This window comes from Mustela lutreola, chromosome 5 (assembly GCF_030435805.1).
Source record: "Mustela lutreola isolate mMusLut2 chromosome 5, mMusLut2.pri, whole genome shotgun sequence".
Classification (NCBI taxonomy): Eukaryota; Metazoa; Chordata; class Mammalia; order Carnivora; family Mustelidae; genus Mustela; species Mustela lutreola.
Window position 1 is genome coordinate 151,890,058 of NC_081294.1, and position 15,357 is coordinate 151,905,414.

Here is a 15,357-nt window from a genome sequence, read left to right on the forward strand (position 1 = left end):
CAGGCCTTGGCCCAGGACAGACTCATGGCCCAGCAGGAACAGGAGATGTAGGGTCAGGGGTGCCCTGAGCCCTCAGCCAGGAGCTTCTAGAGCTGTGGCTCTTTCCAGTCCTGTGCCTTAGACTTCCCTGGGGAAAACGAGGCAGCACACAGGAACCCCCTCTCACTGACCCCATACCTATCACCACTGTACCTACAACTGGAGGGCTTTGTAAATGCAAGGGGAAATCTCATCACTCCAGGTCGTTAATAAAATCAAGATACTGAGGGCGCCTGGGTGGCTCAGTGGGTTAAAGCCTCTGCCTTCAGCTCAGGTCATGATCCCAGGGTCCTGGGATCAAGCCCCACATTGGGCTCTCTGCTCAGCAGGGAGCCTGCTTCCCTTCCTCTCTCTCTGCCTGCCTCTCTGCCTACTTGTGATCTCTCTCTGTCAAATAAATAAATAAAATCTTTAAAAAAAATAATAAAATCAGGATACTGTGATTTAGATTATAACTTAAGCACCTCGCTGTGCTTCACAGAGCTGAACAGCCAATCTTCCCTGCTGGGCCATTAAGGAAAAGGGAGGCCTGGGGACCTTCGGGTTGGGGGGTGGTCTGTCAGTGCTTCTCATCTGGGCGGGAGCCCTCTCCCTCACTGTCCACACCCCTCATTGTGGCATAGGACAAATGGCCTTGCTTCCATCAAGGTCACTGTGGAAGCCTAAGAAACCTGAGGAAAGAATGACAGGTTAGAGCTGACCCCCTTCCTGCTACAAATGAGAGCTGTCCCCTACCTGTGACTGGTGAGAGCCGACCCCTGGGACAGGTGACAGCTGACTCCTGCCTGTGACTGGTGAGATCTGTCCCCATCCCTGACAGGTAAGAGCTGACAAGTTGAGAGCCATCCCCAACCTCACAGGTGAGAGTGGACTTCCAGCAGCCCTGCTGGAGTCTGAGTCACAGCCAAGACAAGTGTCGGGAGAGGAACAGTGAGGTGGCCTCTGAGAGTGACATGGTGGGGCTGGTCAGGGTCAAAGTCCTCCCAGTCCAGCCAAAGTGGGGCTTTGCTAAAGTCCAACTGCTGGGCCAGGAAGGCAGGACTCGGGGACACTCCCCCACAGGAAGCCTCTGGGATCTGATAGGGGAGGCACATGTCTTTCCTGAAGTTAGTTGAGCTCTCCTGGCATGCCAGACCCCAGCCTGTCTCCCCACAAGGAGAGGTGACCCCCAGGGGAGAATCCAGCTCACCCCATGCCTGGAGGGGCCTGACATGAGGCAGGGGCTCAGGGAAGCTGCTGACTCACTATGTGCTCCCCACGTGCCCACCACCAAACCCCAGAGGGCTGCCTGGGTTGGCAACCCCCACCAGGTGCCCCGGGGAGTCAGGAGAGAGCTGGCTGAGGGGGCTGGGGGCTCACCTCCCGCAGGGGTATGATGAGGTGGCAGGCGTCCTCCTCCTTGCTGGCAAAGCAGATGTAGTTGCTGGAGATGAACATCTGGCCAGGGATGTGCAGCTTGTTGAACGGGGTCCACAGGGTACAGCCTGTGTGGCCATCCAGGCGCTCATCCCTGGGCAGCCGGAATGTGGCCCGGTAGCACTCGTTCTTGGCTCGGGCGTCCAGGTCTCTGGGGAAGCACGGCAGGGTAAGAGAAGGAAGGGGAGAGTAGTCAGGGCCAGTGGGCCTGCAAGGGGGCTGCCATGTGGGATGGGGCTCTTTGGGGTCCTCCCGTGAGCAAGTCATGCCCAGGGATCTCAGAGTTCAATGGAACACACTTGGCAGATGGCCAGATACCACAATACACATCTGTAAGACCAGCAGAGATTGGTCAGCAAACAGCACGCCCTGGAGCCCCGAGGGCTCTGGAGGACAGCCAGAAGCTTGACAGGATTTGACAAGTCACCTGCTAGGTGCTGAGGGCAGACGGGGCCCAGGGCCTAGAGGCACCCCACACCTATCCGTGCCTCTGCCCTGAGGCTGCTGCTCCCAACACGGAAGACCTGGCCCCATGGAGACACCCAGATGAGCACCTCCTGAGCTCAAACCTGTGGTACTACGGATGGACACCAAGGCACGCCTGCCCGATGACCTTGAGAGGTGGCCACCTGGCACCCTGCTCTTGGCCCACTTGGTGGCTCTTTCCTTGTAAGCATCTCTCCCCCCAGTGCCACAGGGGCTGCTGGCCGCCTGAGCAGGGCCTGGCGGGCACAGCCTGATGGACACTGTCAAGTCCTAGTCCTTGCTCGTTTCCTTTCTGGAAGGTTCTAAAAGCACCCCGTCACTGGCATAAGGAGAGTGACGTCCTTGGATGGTGCCCTCCTGTAACTATGGGCAACCAGCCCTTTCTGGGCCCTCCCACCCAAGGGGGCTGCGCACCGCTTCAGAGCTGAGATGTTTCTGTGTGGCCGGGTGGGCCGGGGCAGCGCCTTCTCCTCCAAGAAGCCCTCGCTGTCCAGCAGCTGCCGCATGGCCAGGTTGGCCAGCTGCTCCATGAGCTTGAAGGTCTCACCAATGTTGAGGAACATAGAGAAGAAGAGCTCCTGGTCCCGTGTGTCCACACGGATGCTCTCAGGGAAGAGCAGAGTGGCATTCTTCTCCAGCCTCGTGACGTCCACCCACTGCACCACCAGGCTCACTGGACACCAGCAGGGACACAGGCTGGTGGGTCACATGGGCCAGAGAGTGGAACAGCTCCGGCGCCTGAAACCCACCAGGAGAACCGTACCCGAGGGTATCACGGACCGTAGTGGGGCCCCTGCCCCTCCCCCATGCCTGAACCTGGCTGTGCTGGGACGGGGGTTCCTGCAAGGAGGGCCTGAGCCATAGGGGTCTCCTCTGGACCCCCGGCCAAACTAGCACCCCACCCTGAGAACATCCTGAGGAATATCTGCCCCACAAATGGCTGAGGGGTGACAAAGGGCACAGGAAGGTGAGCCAAAGGGGACTCTGCCCCGTGAGGAGGTGCCAGGTAGGAGGAGGGCAGAGGAAGGGTGTACGACAGGTGTGTGCACAGTGGGGCAAGGCCTCGCTGTGCTCGGAAGCGCTGAAGCCCTGGGAGCTCTTTCTGGGGGTGGTGTGGCTGCCCCGGGGACTGTGCCTTATACCCCGAGGCCAGGGCTTCCCCCAGCAAGGCCCTTCCACCACATTCTGCCGCTCGGGGATGGCAGCGGACCTAGAATGTTCTGACTTCAAGGAGAGCAGAGAGCCCCTGACCCGTCATTCTGGGAAGAACCCATTTGGTAGGTGCAGGTGGGCCAGGTGCCTGCCTGCCTCAGGTCGGGGCCTCCTTGCTGTGAACTACGGAAGTGCACTGAGTTTCGGGGAGACCCTCTGGGGAGGAGGGTGGTTTGTGGGCACAGAATATCAGGGGGCCATTTCGGGGGAAAGCCACTCAGGAGCTCCGGCGGGTGGGAGAGGCGGGGACGGCTGGGGGGCAGGGTTCTTGGGGCCACTCACCTTCCTTCCCCAGCAGGAATGAGTAGAAGCACAGGTGGTTGACGCTCAGGTAGAGCCAGCCCTGCCGGGGCACACGGCCCTTCCAGTAGCTGCAGGAATAGTAGTTGACCAGCTTCTCCCCTTCGGGCATCCCGAACTGCTTCCGCATCTTCAGCTCAGCCTCCTTGAACTTCCCAGGGTCCTCATCTCCCTGCGGCTGCAGGTTCTTGTTCTCTTCTGCGATGATGCCCTGCAGGGGGAAAAGGGGACTGATTCTGGCAGGCCCTGGCAGTGGGGGAGGCGGGGGGGCAGGTGCCTCAACCCAGGACTCCTGGACGCTGGCCCCAGGGCCACAGGCTGGCGAGGCTGAGGCACGTGGTGGGACAGATGCCAGGCAGGTTCCCTCAACCCTTGAGCTGATAATCCCTCCAGCATGGCTGACCAGAAGTAGGGACTCTTCAAATAAACATTTATTTCTATGTAAACTTTCTGGAAAATTTAATAATGTGGTAAAAAACACCGAGTACAACAGTGTTTTCAGTAAACATGGAGCCTCCCTCTTGCCCACTCTAATGGTTCCCTTCCGACATGCGGGCACCAACGTTCCTTTGCGCAAACACATGGTTTTCTCTTTCCCTCTTTCTTTACCCAAATGGCATCCAGTTGCGGCAACGTTCTGTGAAGTGCTTTTCTCATGAAAAGGATGCTCTGTATTTCTTTAACTTTCTCCCCACTCCCTCAATATACCAGGCGCTCCTGCTTCTTGACCCCACCCCCAGACCAGCTGCAGGCCCCTCCCAGCTCAGGACATATCCATGCTGTGCTCTGCTGGCACCTTCCCTGGTCTCAGGATGCCCAGAGGTATCACCTGGGCCACAGAGCCAGCCCAAGACCTCTTGAGGTAAAAGATGTTCTTAGCACCCTTGGCTCAAAACATACCTGCAAATTTTCCAGGAGGATGATTCCTCAATAAATGAAGGTAATTCAAGGCGAGTGTTTGGGGCCTGGCCTACTGCTCCCACCATGCCTCATGGTGGCCTCTTGCCCCTCCATCCAGAGGCAGGGCGGATTGCCAGGGGCCTGGGTGAGGGCCAGAGGTTGCAAAGCACCTGCCTTGTTACTAAGGCCCCACCTTTGTCTTCTGCTGCGCTCAGTTCCACTTGCTGGGAGGCTAGGGAAGCAGGTCCACCAGTGGAGTGCGGATGGGCCTTCACCCACACCCTGCTGCATCAGTCACCTTCCTGGGTCTCAGTCGGAAGCTCCCTCTTCCCTTCTCCCCGCAGCTGGGACCCCGAAGCAGGGCGTAGAGGGGCTGACCTCTCCTGCTCTGCGGATGTACTAATGTATGTATTCTGACCCAGGGAGAAGGCCCTGGATGATTCAGGTGAGCCCAGTATATCATCACCAGGGTCCTTGTCAAGACACAGGAGGGTCAGAGCCGTGGAGGGAATGAGAGGACAGGAGTGGGGAGAGAGAGAACGTGATCTAGGGTGTCATGCTGCTGGCATGCAGACGAGGGAAGGGGCTCAGAACTGAGGAAGACCGGCAGCCCTGTAAAAGAACTGGTGGGGAAACAGGTCCTCCCCGCCCTGAGCCTCTGGAAGGAGCCCCATCTGCCCACACCTGGCGTTTAGCTGAGACCTGCTGAATTCTGCTGACTTCCAGAACTCCCAGCTAACGGACCTGTGTGGGGCCTGAAGCGTATGGGAACTTGTGTCAAGCAGTAATGGAAATGAATGCATCCTATTGTGAGAAAGTATCCTTGTTGTCTAAACTCTTGGATTTCCTGGCTCGAAGCTGTTCATGGCATTTTTCTCTTTTCTAAAACTCTGCTTTTAGACGCTGTCTTTTAGACGCTGGGATCATGACCCGAGCCGAAGGCAGCTGCTCAACCAACTGAGCCACCCAGGCGTCCCTAAAACTCTGCTTTTTATAGGTGCTCCTCCTAGTTCCCTCCCAACCTTGCTCGTTTGAGGCTTCCCGCTTTGGTCCTGCATCCTATTTGCCACAAGTCTGCTTATGTCTTAGGTCATTCCCTGGACCTGTTATCTTTCTGCACTGTTCTCTCGTTTCCTACGGAGTTAACTTCTGCCCTTTACTAATTCCTTCAGATTTCCTCATTCTGGGCTTAGACACGCTAACTTACTGAATTTGCTGAGCTTGGGTCATGAAATTCCACCCTCTCTTCTCCTCCCAAGATTTAAGCCTTCGAATGTCCCGCTGTGTCCTCCTTTTACTGCAGCCTACAAATTTGGAGATGCCGTGGCATTCTGAGGATCATTCAGTTCTAAATGTTTTCTTTTCTTTTTTTTTTTTTTTAAAGATTTTATTTATTTGACAGACAGAGATCACAAGTAGGCAGAGAGGCAGGCAGAGAGAGAGGAGGAAGCAGGCTTCCGGCTGAGCAGAGAGCCCGATGTGGGGCTCAATCCCAGGACCCTGAGATCATGACCTGAGCCGAAGGCAGAGGCTTAACCCACTGAGCCACCCAGGCACCCCTCTAAATGTTTTCTAACACGCATTTCTTCTTTAAGCCATGCGTCATGGAGAAATTTTTTTTTCATTCTGTTGGTGACTTTGTTTGGGTCTGGCATGCAAGAAGCATACAATAATGTTGCTTTATTATTATTATTATTCTTGCCCAGCTTGCTCACTGGGAGAAGGGAGACTTGCCTCTGCTCTCCTTGCCTTTTCTCGTGGAGCTACAAAGGTGATGTGGGTCCTGCTTGGAGCCTCAAAATGCACAAGGAAGAGCCAAGGAGCTCGTGCCGTCTGCCTGCGTCTAGAAGGTTCTGGAATAATGAAGACATGGAGACCTTCCCAAAGCAACCCTGCATGGCTAAACTTGGACCCAGTAAGAGCCCTCCAAGAAACCTAATCTAAGGCAAAATCACAGGACAGAAAGACGACAACGCACAGGCCCGTGTGCTCAGGTAGAGGCTCGTTACCACATGAATGAGCCCCTGAAGAGAAGCTGAAGCATCCCTGTGGGTTTTGACACACAGCTCCAGTTTTTACTACTGTAACACACCCCATGCAGTGTACCGCATGTGACTGAACTGGATGAGCTGGGTGCAGGACTCGGTAGGAAGTGCTCGATAAATGCCAGGCCAGCAAGCCACTCGGCTCTGGCTCTGCGGAATGGACTGTGGCCACTTCCCCTCCCCGCCTCAGCCTGGAGGTACTGTTTCTGCTGCCAGCACTGCAGGGAGCATCCTGGGACCCATGTGTCGACCTACACACGTGCCTATGCTGTGGGACCAACACCAGGCAAGCCTCTGAGCTGCATCAGAGGCTCACGCAGTTGTAATTTCCTAAGTGAAATGTACCTCCGGCTAGCCTGGTACTTCTAGCATTTCCCTGTTCTGTGAGCCACGGGACTGACCGTCAGCAATGCATGCCCCCTGCTTGCTCTAAGATCCTCTGCAGAGGACAGAAAGTCTTGGCTAAGTGCAGGCTGGCACCGGGCCGCCCCGAGAGGGGAGGCCCTGCCTGGCAATGAGTTCAATCAAACGCCCCTTCCTGGAGCAGAATGGGAGCACACGGTTGCCTTCGCAGATATTAAAGGGAAATGAGGGCCACACCACGCTGTCTGATGAGTAAATGAGATGACACAGGCCAACACTGCCCGCCTCGAGCCGGGCATGGGAACCAGAAGTGGAAAAGGTGGACCTTACGTGGATCTTGCCCTTGACAAAGGTGGTGATGTCTTCCTCATTGTCGAAGATGGACAGCGTCTGGAGTAAGTTATTTTCCAGCCATTCCCAGTGTTTGGTGATCTCTCTGCGGGAAGAACCTGGGGGAGGTTTGGTGGAGTAAAGAGGAAAATCATTACACTCACCAGGCCTTAAACACAAGTTCAGTGGCTAACATGGATGACCTAATTTGCTCTACCCAAGAGACTATAATCTTGAGGCTGCTTTCTCTTTTCCTTCCTCCAGCATTCTGTATGGGTACATGACAGTAGTCATGAATGGTCCCAGTGAACGCGAAAATAACTCGGGCAGAATGGCAGTCATGTGCAAGGTAAGGCCTGCACCTCCCCTAACACCACAAAAGAGTGGCCACTATTCCCCATATGCCCTTCCAGAAGCAGTCTGTAGGTCTGTGGGTCTGCTAGGTTGTCACGATTTTCCTTCAGGATAAAGGATTTCCTGTGGTCTCTGGTATGCAGGGGACTAACCAGACACAGACTTGGTGTAAAGGACTGAAGTCCTCCAGACAGTTCCTTCTTGTAGGACTCCAGCCCCCTGGCTGGCTAGTCTCCTGCTGCGCATTCTAGAGGCTCTCACCCCATCTCTGAAGCCAGATGCAGCCACCCAGGTCTTCGCCTGCAGCCTCTCCTCACCATCCCTGCTCACATCCCAGCCCTGCTTCTGCCTCCTCCAGGAAGCCTGACCCCGTCAGCTTCTGGCTGGGCCCCTGTGTCTGTCCCGCCTCGGAGGTGGTCCTGTGCTCCTTAGGAAGGGGCCCTGCGGGGCATAGCAAGTCTACTGGTAATGGAAAAACTCAGAGAGGGCAGTTCACCACAACTCCCAAAGGGCGGGGTGGCTGTTTTCTCTGCCCCCACCCCCGGAACTAGGAAAAGGGACCCCTGGAGGAGAAGCAAAGGGTGAGGGAAGTCTCTGCTTGGCCTGCCTTCCCCTGCCTCTCTGGGGTTTTGCTTGTGCCTGGCAGGGGCCTTTGCACTCAAGAGCTGTTTTCTGAAGAAGTGAACACAAGAAGAAGGGGGAGGGCCCTGCCTCCTCCCAGCTGACCCGGGGTGGGACAATCTATGGACTGAGAGTGCCAAGAAGGCCCAGCTGATCCCCTGTGACATATGTCACATGGAGGGAGCCAGAGCAAAGACACAAGATCAACACAGCTGTGGACCACAGACATTTTTGCTAGGCTGCCTGATTCTCAGGTAGCCCTTCCTTCCCTATCTGGCAACACTTCCACCTGCTGGAGACTCCTGAGCCCACCCTGGCCAGGTCGAGTCGGTCGCCACCATCTCCTCTGTCCAGGGCACTTGCTTATTGCTCTGGCACATATCACAGCCCAGCTGTGTCTTGGTGAGGGTTAATTGTTTCTTCACCTTTACCCAAGGCGCTCACTACTCTATAACCATTCTGAATTAGGGCCCTCCCCCTCCCCTGTGGGCCAGCGTGAGGCTGCCTCTGTGAAGGCGATTAAAACCCAGGATCAGGCACCTGGGTGGCTCAGTGGGTTAAGCCACTGCCTTCGGCTCAGGTCATAATCTCAGGGTCCTGGAATGGAGTCCCACATCGGGCTCTCTGCTCAGCAGGGAGCCTGCTTCCTCCTCTCTTTCTCTGCCTGCCTCTATGCCTACTTGTGATCTCTCTCTGTCAAATAAATAAATAAAACCTTTAAAACCCAGGATCATATGACTTACAGCGAGCCACAACACACAATCAACGGGACCCTGGCAAGCCCCTTCAATCATCCATAAATGACCTTTCCCCCCATTTTTCTTTGGGCTTCTCATGTGGCCTCTTTTCCCTGGTGTACAAAGGCCAAGGTCTAGCTGCTGGGAGAAGGGGTTTCCCTCTTCTTCTGCCAAGATCCCACGTTTGAATTGGGAAGTTAAATCTGCAAGCAATGCAACTCAAGCGTGTCATTCTCTTTTACACTCGTGTTCCTGGCAACCTCAAACAGAAGAAATCTTGTCCACACTACTCGTGTGGATCTGTGTGCATTTAAAAGAATTATTAGTTAGCAGCAACTCAGTCTTCATTTAGCACTAACTGAACACAAACTATGCCATCTCTGTGTGTTAGATTCAAAGACTATAAAGAATGTAACTGCTAATTATTATAAAGTCCTATTTTGGCTTTCAGACCTTTTCGTGATGTCTCTTGTTTATTTCTTAGAGAATCTTGGAGACAGGGCCATTATTTTCATTTCACAGGAAGAAACTGAGGCACAGAGAGGTTAAGTAAGTGGCCCAGTGTCACAGAGCTGGGAAGTAAGCAAAGCACAATCCTAATCGAGGCTGCCTAAAGAGAGCTGTGAATGGAGTGGGAGAGCCCGTGAGCCTGCAGTGTATGAGATGCTGGTAAAGACACGGTGAGTCCAGGGGAGCAAGAAGGAAAGATGGATGTTTGGGTCTGGGGAATCTGGTTTTCCATATGAGCTGACACCTGGGCGGGGTCTCAACAGAGTGGTAGGTAGGTGGATGTGGGGGGGCACCAGGCACAGGGACCAGGACAGGTATGGCTGGGAACTTCAGGTCCCGTGAGTGTCTGTCTGCAGGCTCAGACCTGGCTACAGGCTGAGGGGAGGACAGGAATGGAGGCGGGCTGATCCCGAAAGGTCTTCAGGGGCAGGCTAAGGAGTCGGGATTCACTGGGCAGGTGTAGGCATGACCAAACCTGGTTTGGCAGAGCTGGAGGGGAGGGGCGTGCCCAGTAGAGGTCAGGGCAAGGCTGGGAGGCCTGATAGAAGCCGCAGCAGCTGGGAGCGTGTGGCCTGAGGCTAAGGACTAAGGCTCTCCAGCGTGGCCTCCCACCTCCCTCACTGCCTCCAGATCTGTTCCCTGACAAAGAACATCAGGGAGACAGAGGAAAATCTCAAGGGCCCATTTTAGACTCATGTCTCTCGCTCTAGCCCAGGCACACACCAATCTCCCTGGGCCCCACCCCCTGGAAACCCCTCTCTCCTGCAGGCTCTGGAACAAGGAGTAACAGGGTCCTGCCATGCCCCACTTGGCTGTAGGCAAACCCAGACTTGGATTCATACACAGGGGAAAGGGCACCTCCATTCAGACCCACCCCCAACCATGGAGGAGGCTGACTTCCAAAGCCAGGATCCCAGCTGTGGATGCTCGTCACCTTTCTCAGGCCTCCTAACCCCCTCAGGGCCACTGCTTCCTCATCTTCAAAATAGAATCCCCCCCTCCGCCAACGTTCCACCTTCTGGAATTCTTGAGAGATTTGCTAAGTGCCTGGCCTGCAGGAAGTGCTATCTGAGTGTATCCGTGAATGTGTCCAAGTGACCTCAGCAAGGCCAGTACAGGCTGACAGGGACCTCTTCCCAGACCCTGGCAGGGTGGTGTGTGTCTCTGCCCGGGAGGACAGCCACCGCTGTCATTATTGGCAGCAGCTGCATTCCATCACGTCTCCTGGAACATGGAACAGGCCGGGACGGATCCCAGGGGAGCTGTGGGGAGGGCTATGCTCCTGAAAACCTGGGGTCACACAACGTCTCCATCAACCGATTAGTCCATGACTGTTTCAGGCAGCCTTCTCTTTAAAGGCACCTTATTTCATATATATTAATTCCCTCCCATCACACTTGAGACCAGCGGCACCAGCTGTAACTCAGGCCTGAACGGAGCCCCCCAAATACATGTCCTCTCTCCATGGGGCCCATTACCACGTTTGTGCTGAGGGACACAACTGGTACCTTGGCACCCCACTTGGGGCCACTGGCAACAGCAAAACCACCCACAAAACCTATAAAATGCCCAAAGTATGGCCCAAAGACCGCAGAAAGGACCCCTGTTTTATCATCTGACAACTGCTAGAAGGCAGAAGGATGTATTGTCCCCCTTGGGCTGGGAACCCGAGTGTCGGGCAACTCAAGATGCTCATTGCACATTTCCATGACTGTCCACAGGGTGCCCATCACCATCTGAGCTGCCTTCCTAAGCAGGATGCCGGCCTGGCCATGTGGGCTGAAGGAAAGGCAGCACTGGGTTCTCCAGAGGCAACATCCAGCCCAGGAATGCAGGCTGTGTCCCCTTCCTCCCGGGGTCCCCCTACTCGTCCACAGCAGGCCCTACCCAGCACCTACCACACGCCACTGTCCAGTAGACCTGCGAGTCCTGGGTCTGGTGCAGGATTCGGTAAGGGGCCACGCGGGCACTGGAGTCCAATACCACGTCCAGGGTGCCCACAAGAAGACCTGGGGGCAGAGCAGAGAGAAGAGGGTGAGGGAGGGCCACACTCACAGCTGAGCCCTGGAGGCTGCCCAAAATGGTGGCACCGCCCTCGATGCCCCAGCCCAGACGGAGACACAGCTGGCACCTCCCCCATCCACCAAAGGACTTCTTTTTCCTCTAAGGCCTATGGAAAAATCCCCTCCCACTTCTTCCTGGCAGCTTCTGCTCATCCCCAGACTCACAAACACTTGGAGGCAGGGGCTGAGGCAGGTTTTAGGGGGCCTTCTTTATAAGCTTAAACCATTCTGGAAGGCCCTTTTTAGGAAAAATTAGGTTGTTCTTTAATTTTTAAATTTATTTTAAATATTTTTTTCAAAAGTTTTTAAAAAATTCTCAAAGATGAGAAAGTACAACTGTCGCAAATTAAAGACAAAAACAACACCACGGATATCACAAAATCCAGACAAAGAGTATAGTGTGTTTTATTAACTTCCAGACACATCTCTTAAGGTACATTTCCCCGACATTTTTGGCCAAAAATTTCCGTTATCAATAACAGAAGATAATGTAGTTTTTTCTCCGCCAAGTAATCACAAATTTTTATTCTGGGAAGTGTTAAGGAAGTTCCTTGTGGCTTCAAAAATCATGACTGAAGAGGACACAGCAATTTTTAAAACTGTCCAATTTGGGAAAACACTTATCCAGTGTTTTCCACCTCTGAAGAATGTTAGGACATTTCAGATTTTCCTTCTCCTCACGTACAGCCTTTGTCAATGACACGATCTCCCCAACAAATCAGAGGTGTCTGCCTTTTACCGCTGTGTTTGATTCTCTCCTCTTTGTTAAGTGAATTATCAAGCTCTCTGAAAATGTGTTCACTGTTCCTATTTGGAATTTATGTTTTCCTCTTTGATGAAGTGCTGCTTTTGGTATGCTCTGGAAATAGTCTGTTACCATTTTCCTGTTGATGTCAGAATAATTTTTACTGATTGCATTAAATTGAATATAACACTTTCATTTCATATTCCATTTTTAATTATTTTTCCCCTCCCCAGTCTTGAACAAAAAAAAATTACTGATTACAAAAGAAGGTACCCATCGCATACACCCAAGTTAGGAGCCTGTAATCTTGCCTATTTTACTAAAATGTTCTAAAATGTCTCTCTACATAGTTGTTAAAGTGGCATATATTCAAGCTTTACCAGTATGTGGAATAAACTTTTTTCATGGCTCCTGTTGGGGTTTCTCTTCTGGTCTTGGAAACTTTATTTCAATGCTTATTCTGTTGGCATATCCATGTTTCGAGACCTGAAAGCTTTTTTGTGGGCAGACCATCTCATCATACTCAGACTCTTCCTCCTTCTTCTCCCCCACCCCTTTTTTTTTTTTTTTTTTAAAGATTTTATTTATTTGACAGAGAGAGAGAGAGCACAAGCAGGGGAAGCAGCAGGCAGAGGGAGAAGCAGGCTCCCCACTGCGCAAGGAGCCTGATGTGAAACTCGATCCCAGGACCCCAGGATCACAACTGGAGCCAAAGGCAGACGCTTAGCTGACTGAGCCACCCAGGCCCCTCTTACACTCAGATTCTTCACTGAAGGATCCAGGCTCGCATCTGTTTTTCAAAGCCATCCTGAACAAAACCATATCCCTAACTGTTCCTTCCTTGGGGAAGATGGGGTTCAGGAGGCCATGATGCCTATGATGGCACAGGGAAGGCCAGGCAGAGGCCTGAGCAGGACTCACCAAACCTAACTGGAATGGGAAGTTGAAGGAGTGGTTCCTGGGGTGGGGTAGGGGAGGCCTGGCCTCCATCCTGGCAGACACAGAGAGATGCGTGAGGTGGGAAGGGCCTTTTGTGCACAGAGGGTCCCAGCCACCCTCTGAGAGATGATCCTCAGAAGCACAGAAAACCGAACAAGCCGGTGGGAGCACACTGACCAGACTGGACATACTGGTACGCTGGTGCAACGAAACAAAAGGTTCTGGGCACTATGCCTCGTCTTCCTGCCCTGGCTTGCAGTAGCTTCTGAGGCTGACCACTGTTCAGACTGTCCAGAGGGGCTGCTGTCTCACCTCCGCTGAGCAGCGAGTCCAGGATGCAGGTCTAGCCCTGGCTCTTGGGATTGCTGAGGCTGTGGGGAGGCAGCCCCAGGCAGTGAAGGGAACAGTTTTTTTAGGAAAGGGACTGTGTCTTCCACATTAGGAGGTGTGGCTCCAGAGAGGGTGGCAGAGGACATCCATGGGAAACTTCTGCCTGCATCTGGCAGGACTGTCTTCACTGCTCATGTTTCAAATCAGGATGTTTCACAGAAATTGCTGTTGGTAACTTGTAAGATGCGCCTGCAGTTTTGCACGGCCACAGTGGGCCACTGACTGGTCTGGCCCCCAGTCTGCCCCAGCTCAGTGCTGGGGGGTGGGGTAGGGGGGTGGGTGCAGCCACAACGGGCTTGGAGCAGGAGGGACCTCAGACCACACCTGCAGATGGCACGCCCCATGGGCCTTCCCTGGATCCCAGGTGTCACACGACTTCATGAGGTGCCTGTCCACTGTTACCGGTACTGCCCAGGTGGACAAAAGGGCACCCTGGCTGGCTCACCAGAACAGCCGACTCTGGTAATTAGGCACGGCCTGCGTCTGCCGCTCCAGGTCACCAAGAAGCAGGAAAAGTGGCCGAGGAGAGATCGACTGGAAGGATGGAGGCTGAGGCCAGCAGCAGCTCGGGGGACCTCTGATCTCGCTCAAAGGGCAATTTTGGGGGGAAGGAAAGAGGCAAAAGAGAATGTGTGCTTCTGTCACTTGGCCGCTCAGAGGCACTTGGGGAAACAGAGGCAGAGGACGAAGCCCGAGAAGGCGTCGCCGCCTTTCAGCTATGAATCCCACTCCAAGAGGCTGCACGCGCCTGGGCTAAGCCCCGGGGAGCTCACGGGCGCCGCGTCCGGGCAGAGGCCGCTGCCAGCCTTCCCCTGGGCGCCCTGGGTCGGCCGAAGTCACCCACCCCCTCCCAACGACAGCACCTTCGCCTTCCCCGGGTCCTAGGCCCGCGCCCCCCGCGCGCCCCCGCCCCCGCCTCCTGGCCGCAGCCCCGTCCCCCCCCACTGCCTCGAAGACACCCCCTCGGCCCTCCCCAGCTGCGCCCCGCGCCCGTCCCGGCCCCCCGCCAACGCCGGCGCGTCCTCCCCGCCCGGCCCGCCGCCACAGGCCCGACCGCCGCGCGCCCCTCACCCGTGAGGCCGCCACCCTTGCCGTGGCCGCGGCGCCGCTGCAGCACGAAGAAGGGGTTGGCCCGCTCCGTCACCCACAGAGCGTTGGCCACCAGCACCTCCTCCGGGCCCAGCCACATCGTGGGGCCGCTCGCACCGGGCCGAGGCCGGCCAGGCGGAAGCGCCGCCGCCACCGCCGCCGCCGTAGCCGCCGCCGCGGGAGCCGAGCAGGCGGGGCGGGGCGGGCGGGCCGAGCGGGCGACGCCCCCTGGCGGACGCGCGGATCAACACACGCAGGTTCCGGGCCCGCCGGGCGCGCGCACCTCCCGGGGCCCCGCCCGCCCCGCCCGCCCTAACCCCCCAACCCCCCCGCTCCCGCCCCTTCGTACCCCTCGCCCCGCCCCCGGCCTCCAGTGCCTGGCTGGCGTGGCCCGGCGGTGTCCACCGCCCTCTCGCCCAGGCCCGGCTGCTGCAGACTCATCTAGGAGCGACGGGCCAGCCCCGGGGACACGGGCCAGAATGGCTGAGTGCCCAGGCCAGAGGAACGGGTCGTGCAGAGAGACGGGCCCCTGGCGTTTTGTGAAAACCAGTCCAGGGGCTTGTGGGGACAGAGGAAATGTAAAGAAACAGCCTTTGCAAAAACACTTTCGGCTGATTATGCTGTGCACCCCAGGGCGTGTTGACTTTGCAAAGGGCTGCTGGGGACGGGTGGAAAAGATTGTCGTCATTCTCAGAGTTCTGACACTCGGGCCAGAGACTAGGAGAACCGCCCGGAGCGCCGAAGCTGGCAGGATCCTCAGAAATCCCTGCAGTCCACTTACCTGACAGATGGGGACGCTGGGGCTGGGTGGTGTAGGG

The 15,357-nt window shown here is 55.5% G+C and overlaps 1 protein-coding gene across 4 annotated transcripts in view; it reads right to left on the bottom strand.

Annotated features, from left to right (window-relative positions):
* TBC1D9B (TBC1 domain family member 9B) overlaps nt 1-14,729 on the bottom strand; it is a 40,396-nt gene extending 25,667 nt beyond the window's left edge. For 2 of the 4 annotated variants that reach the window (XM_059175926.1, XM_059175925.1), the window contains exons 1-7: nt 14,522-14,729; nt 13,896-14,027; nt 11,212-11,322; nt 7,092-7,210; nt 3,436-3,664; nt 2,356-2,614; nt 1,399-1,606 (exon numbers count right to left, since the gene is read on the bottom strand). In XM_059175926.1, coding sequence (XP_059031909.1) covers nt 1,399-1,606; nt 2,356-2,614; nt 3,436-3,664; nt 7,092-7,210; nt 11,212-11,322; nt 13,896-14,027; nt 14,522-14,639 — 1,176 coding nt within the window. In that variant the 5' untranslated portion in view covers nt 14,640-14,729. The remainder of the gene's footprint in view (nt 1-1,398; nt 1,607-2,355; nt 2,615-3,435; nt 3,665-7,091; nt 7,211-11,211; nt 11,323-13,895; nt 14,028-14,521) is intronic. The other 2 variants (XM_059175929.1, XM_059175928.1) reach the window with 1 other exon arrangement.
* Between the last annotated feature and the right edge of the window lie 628 nt (nt 14,730-15,357).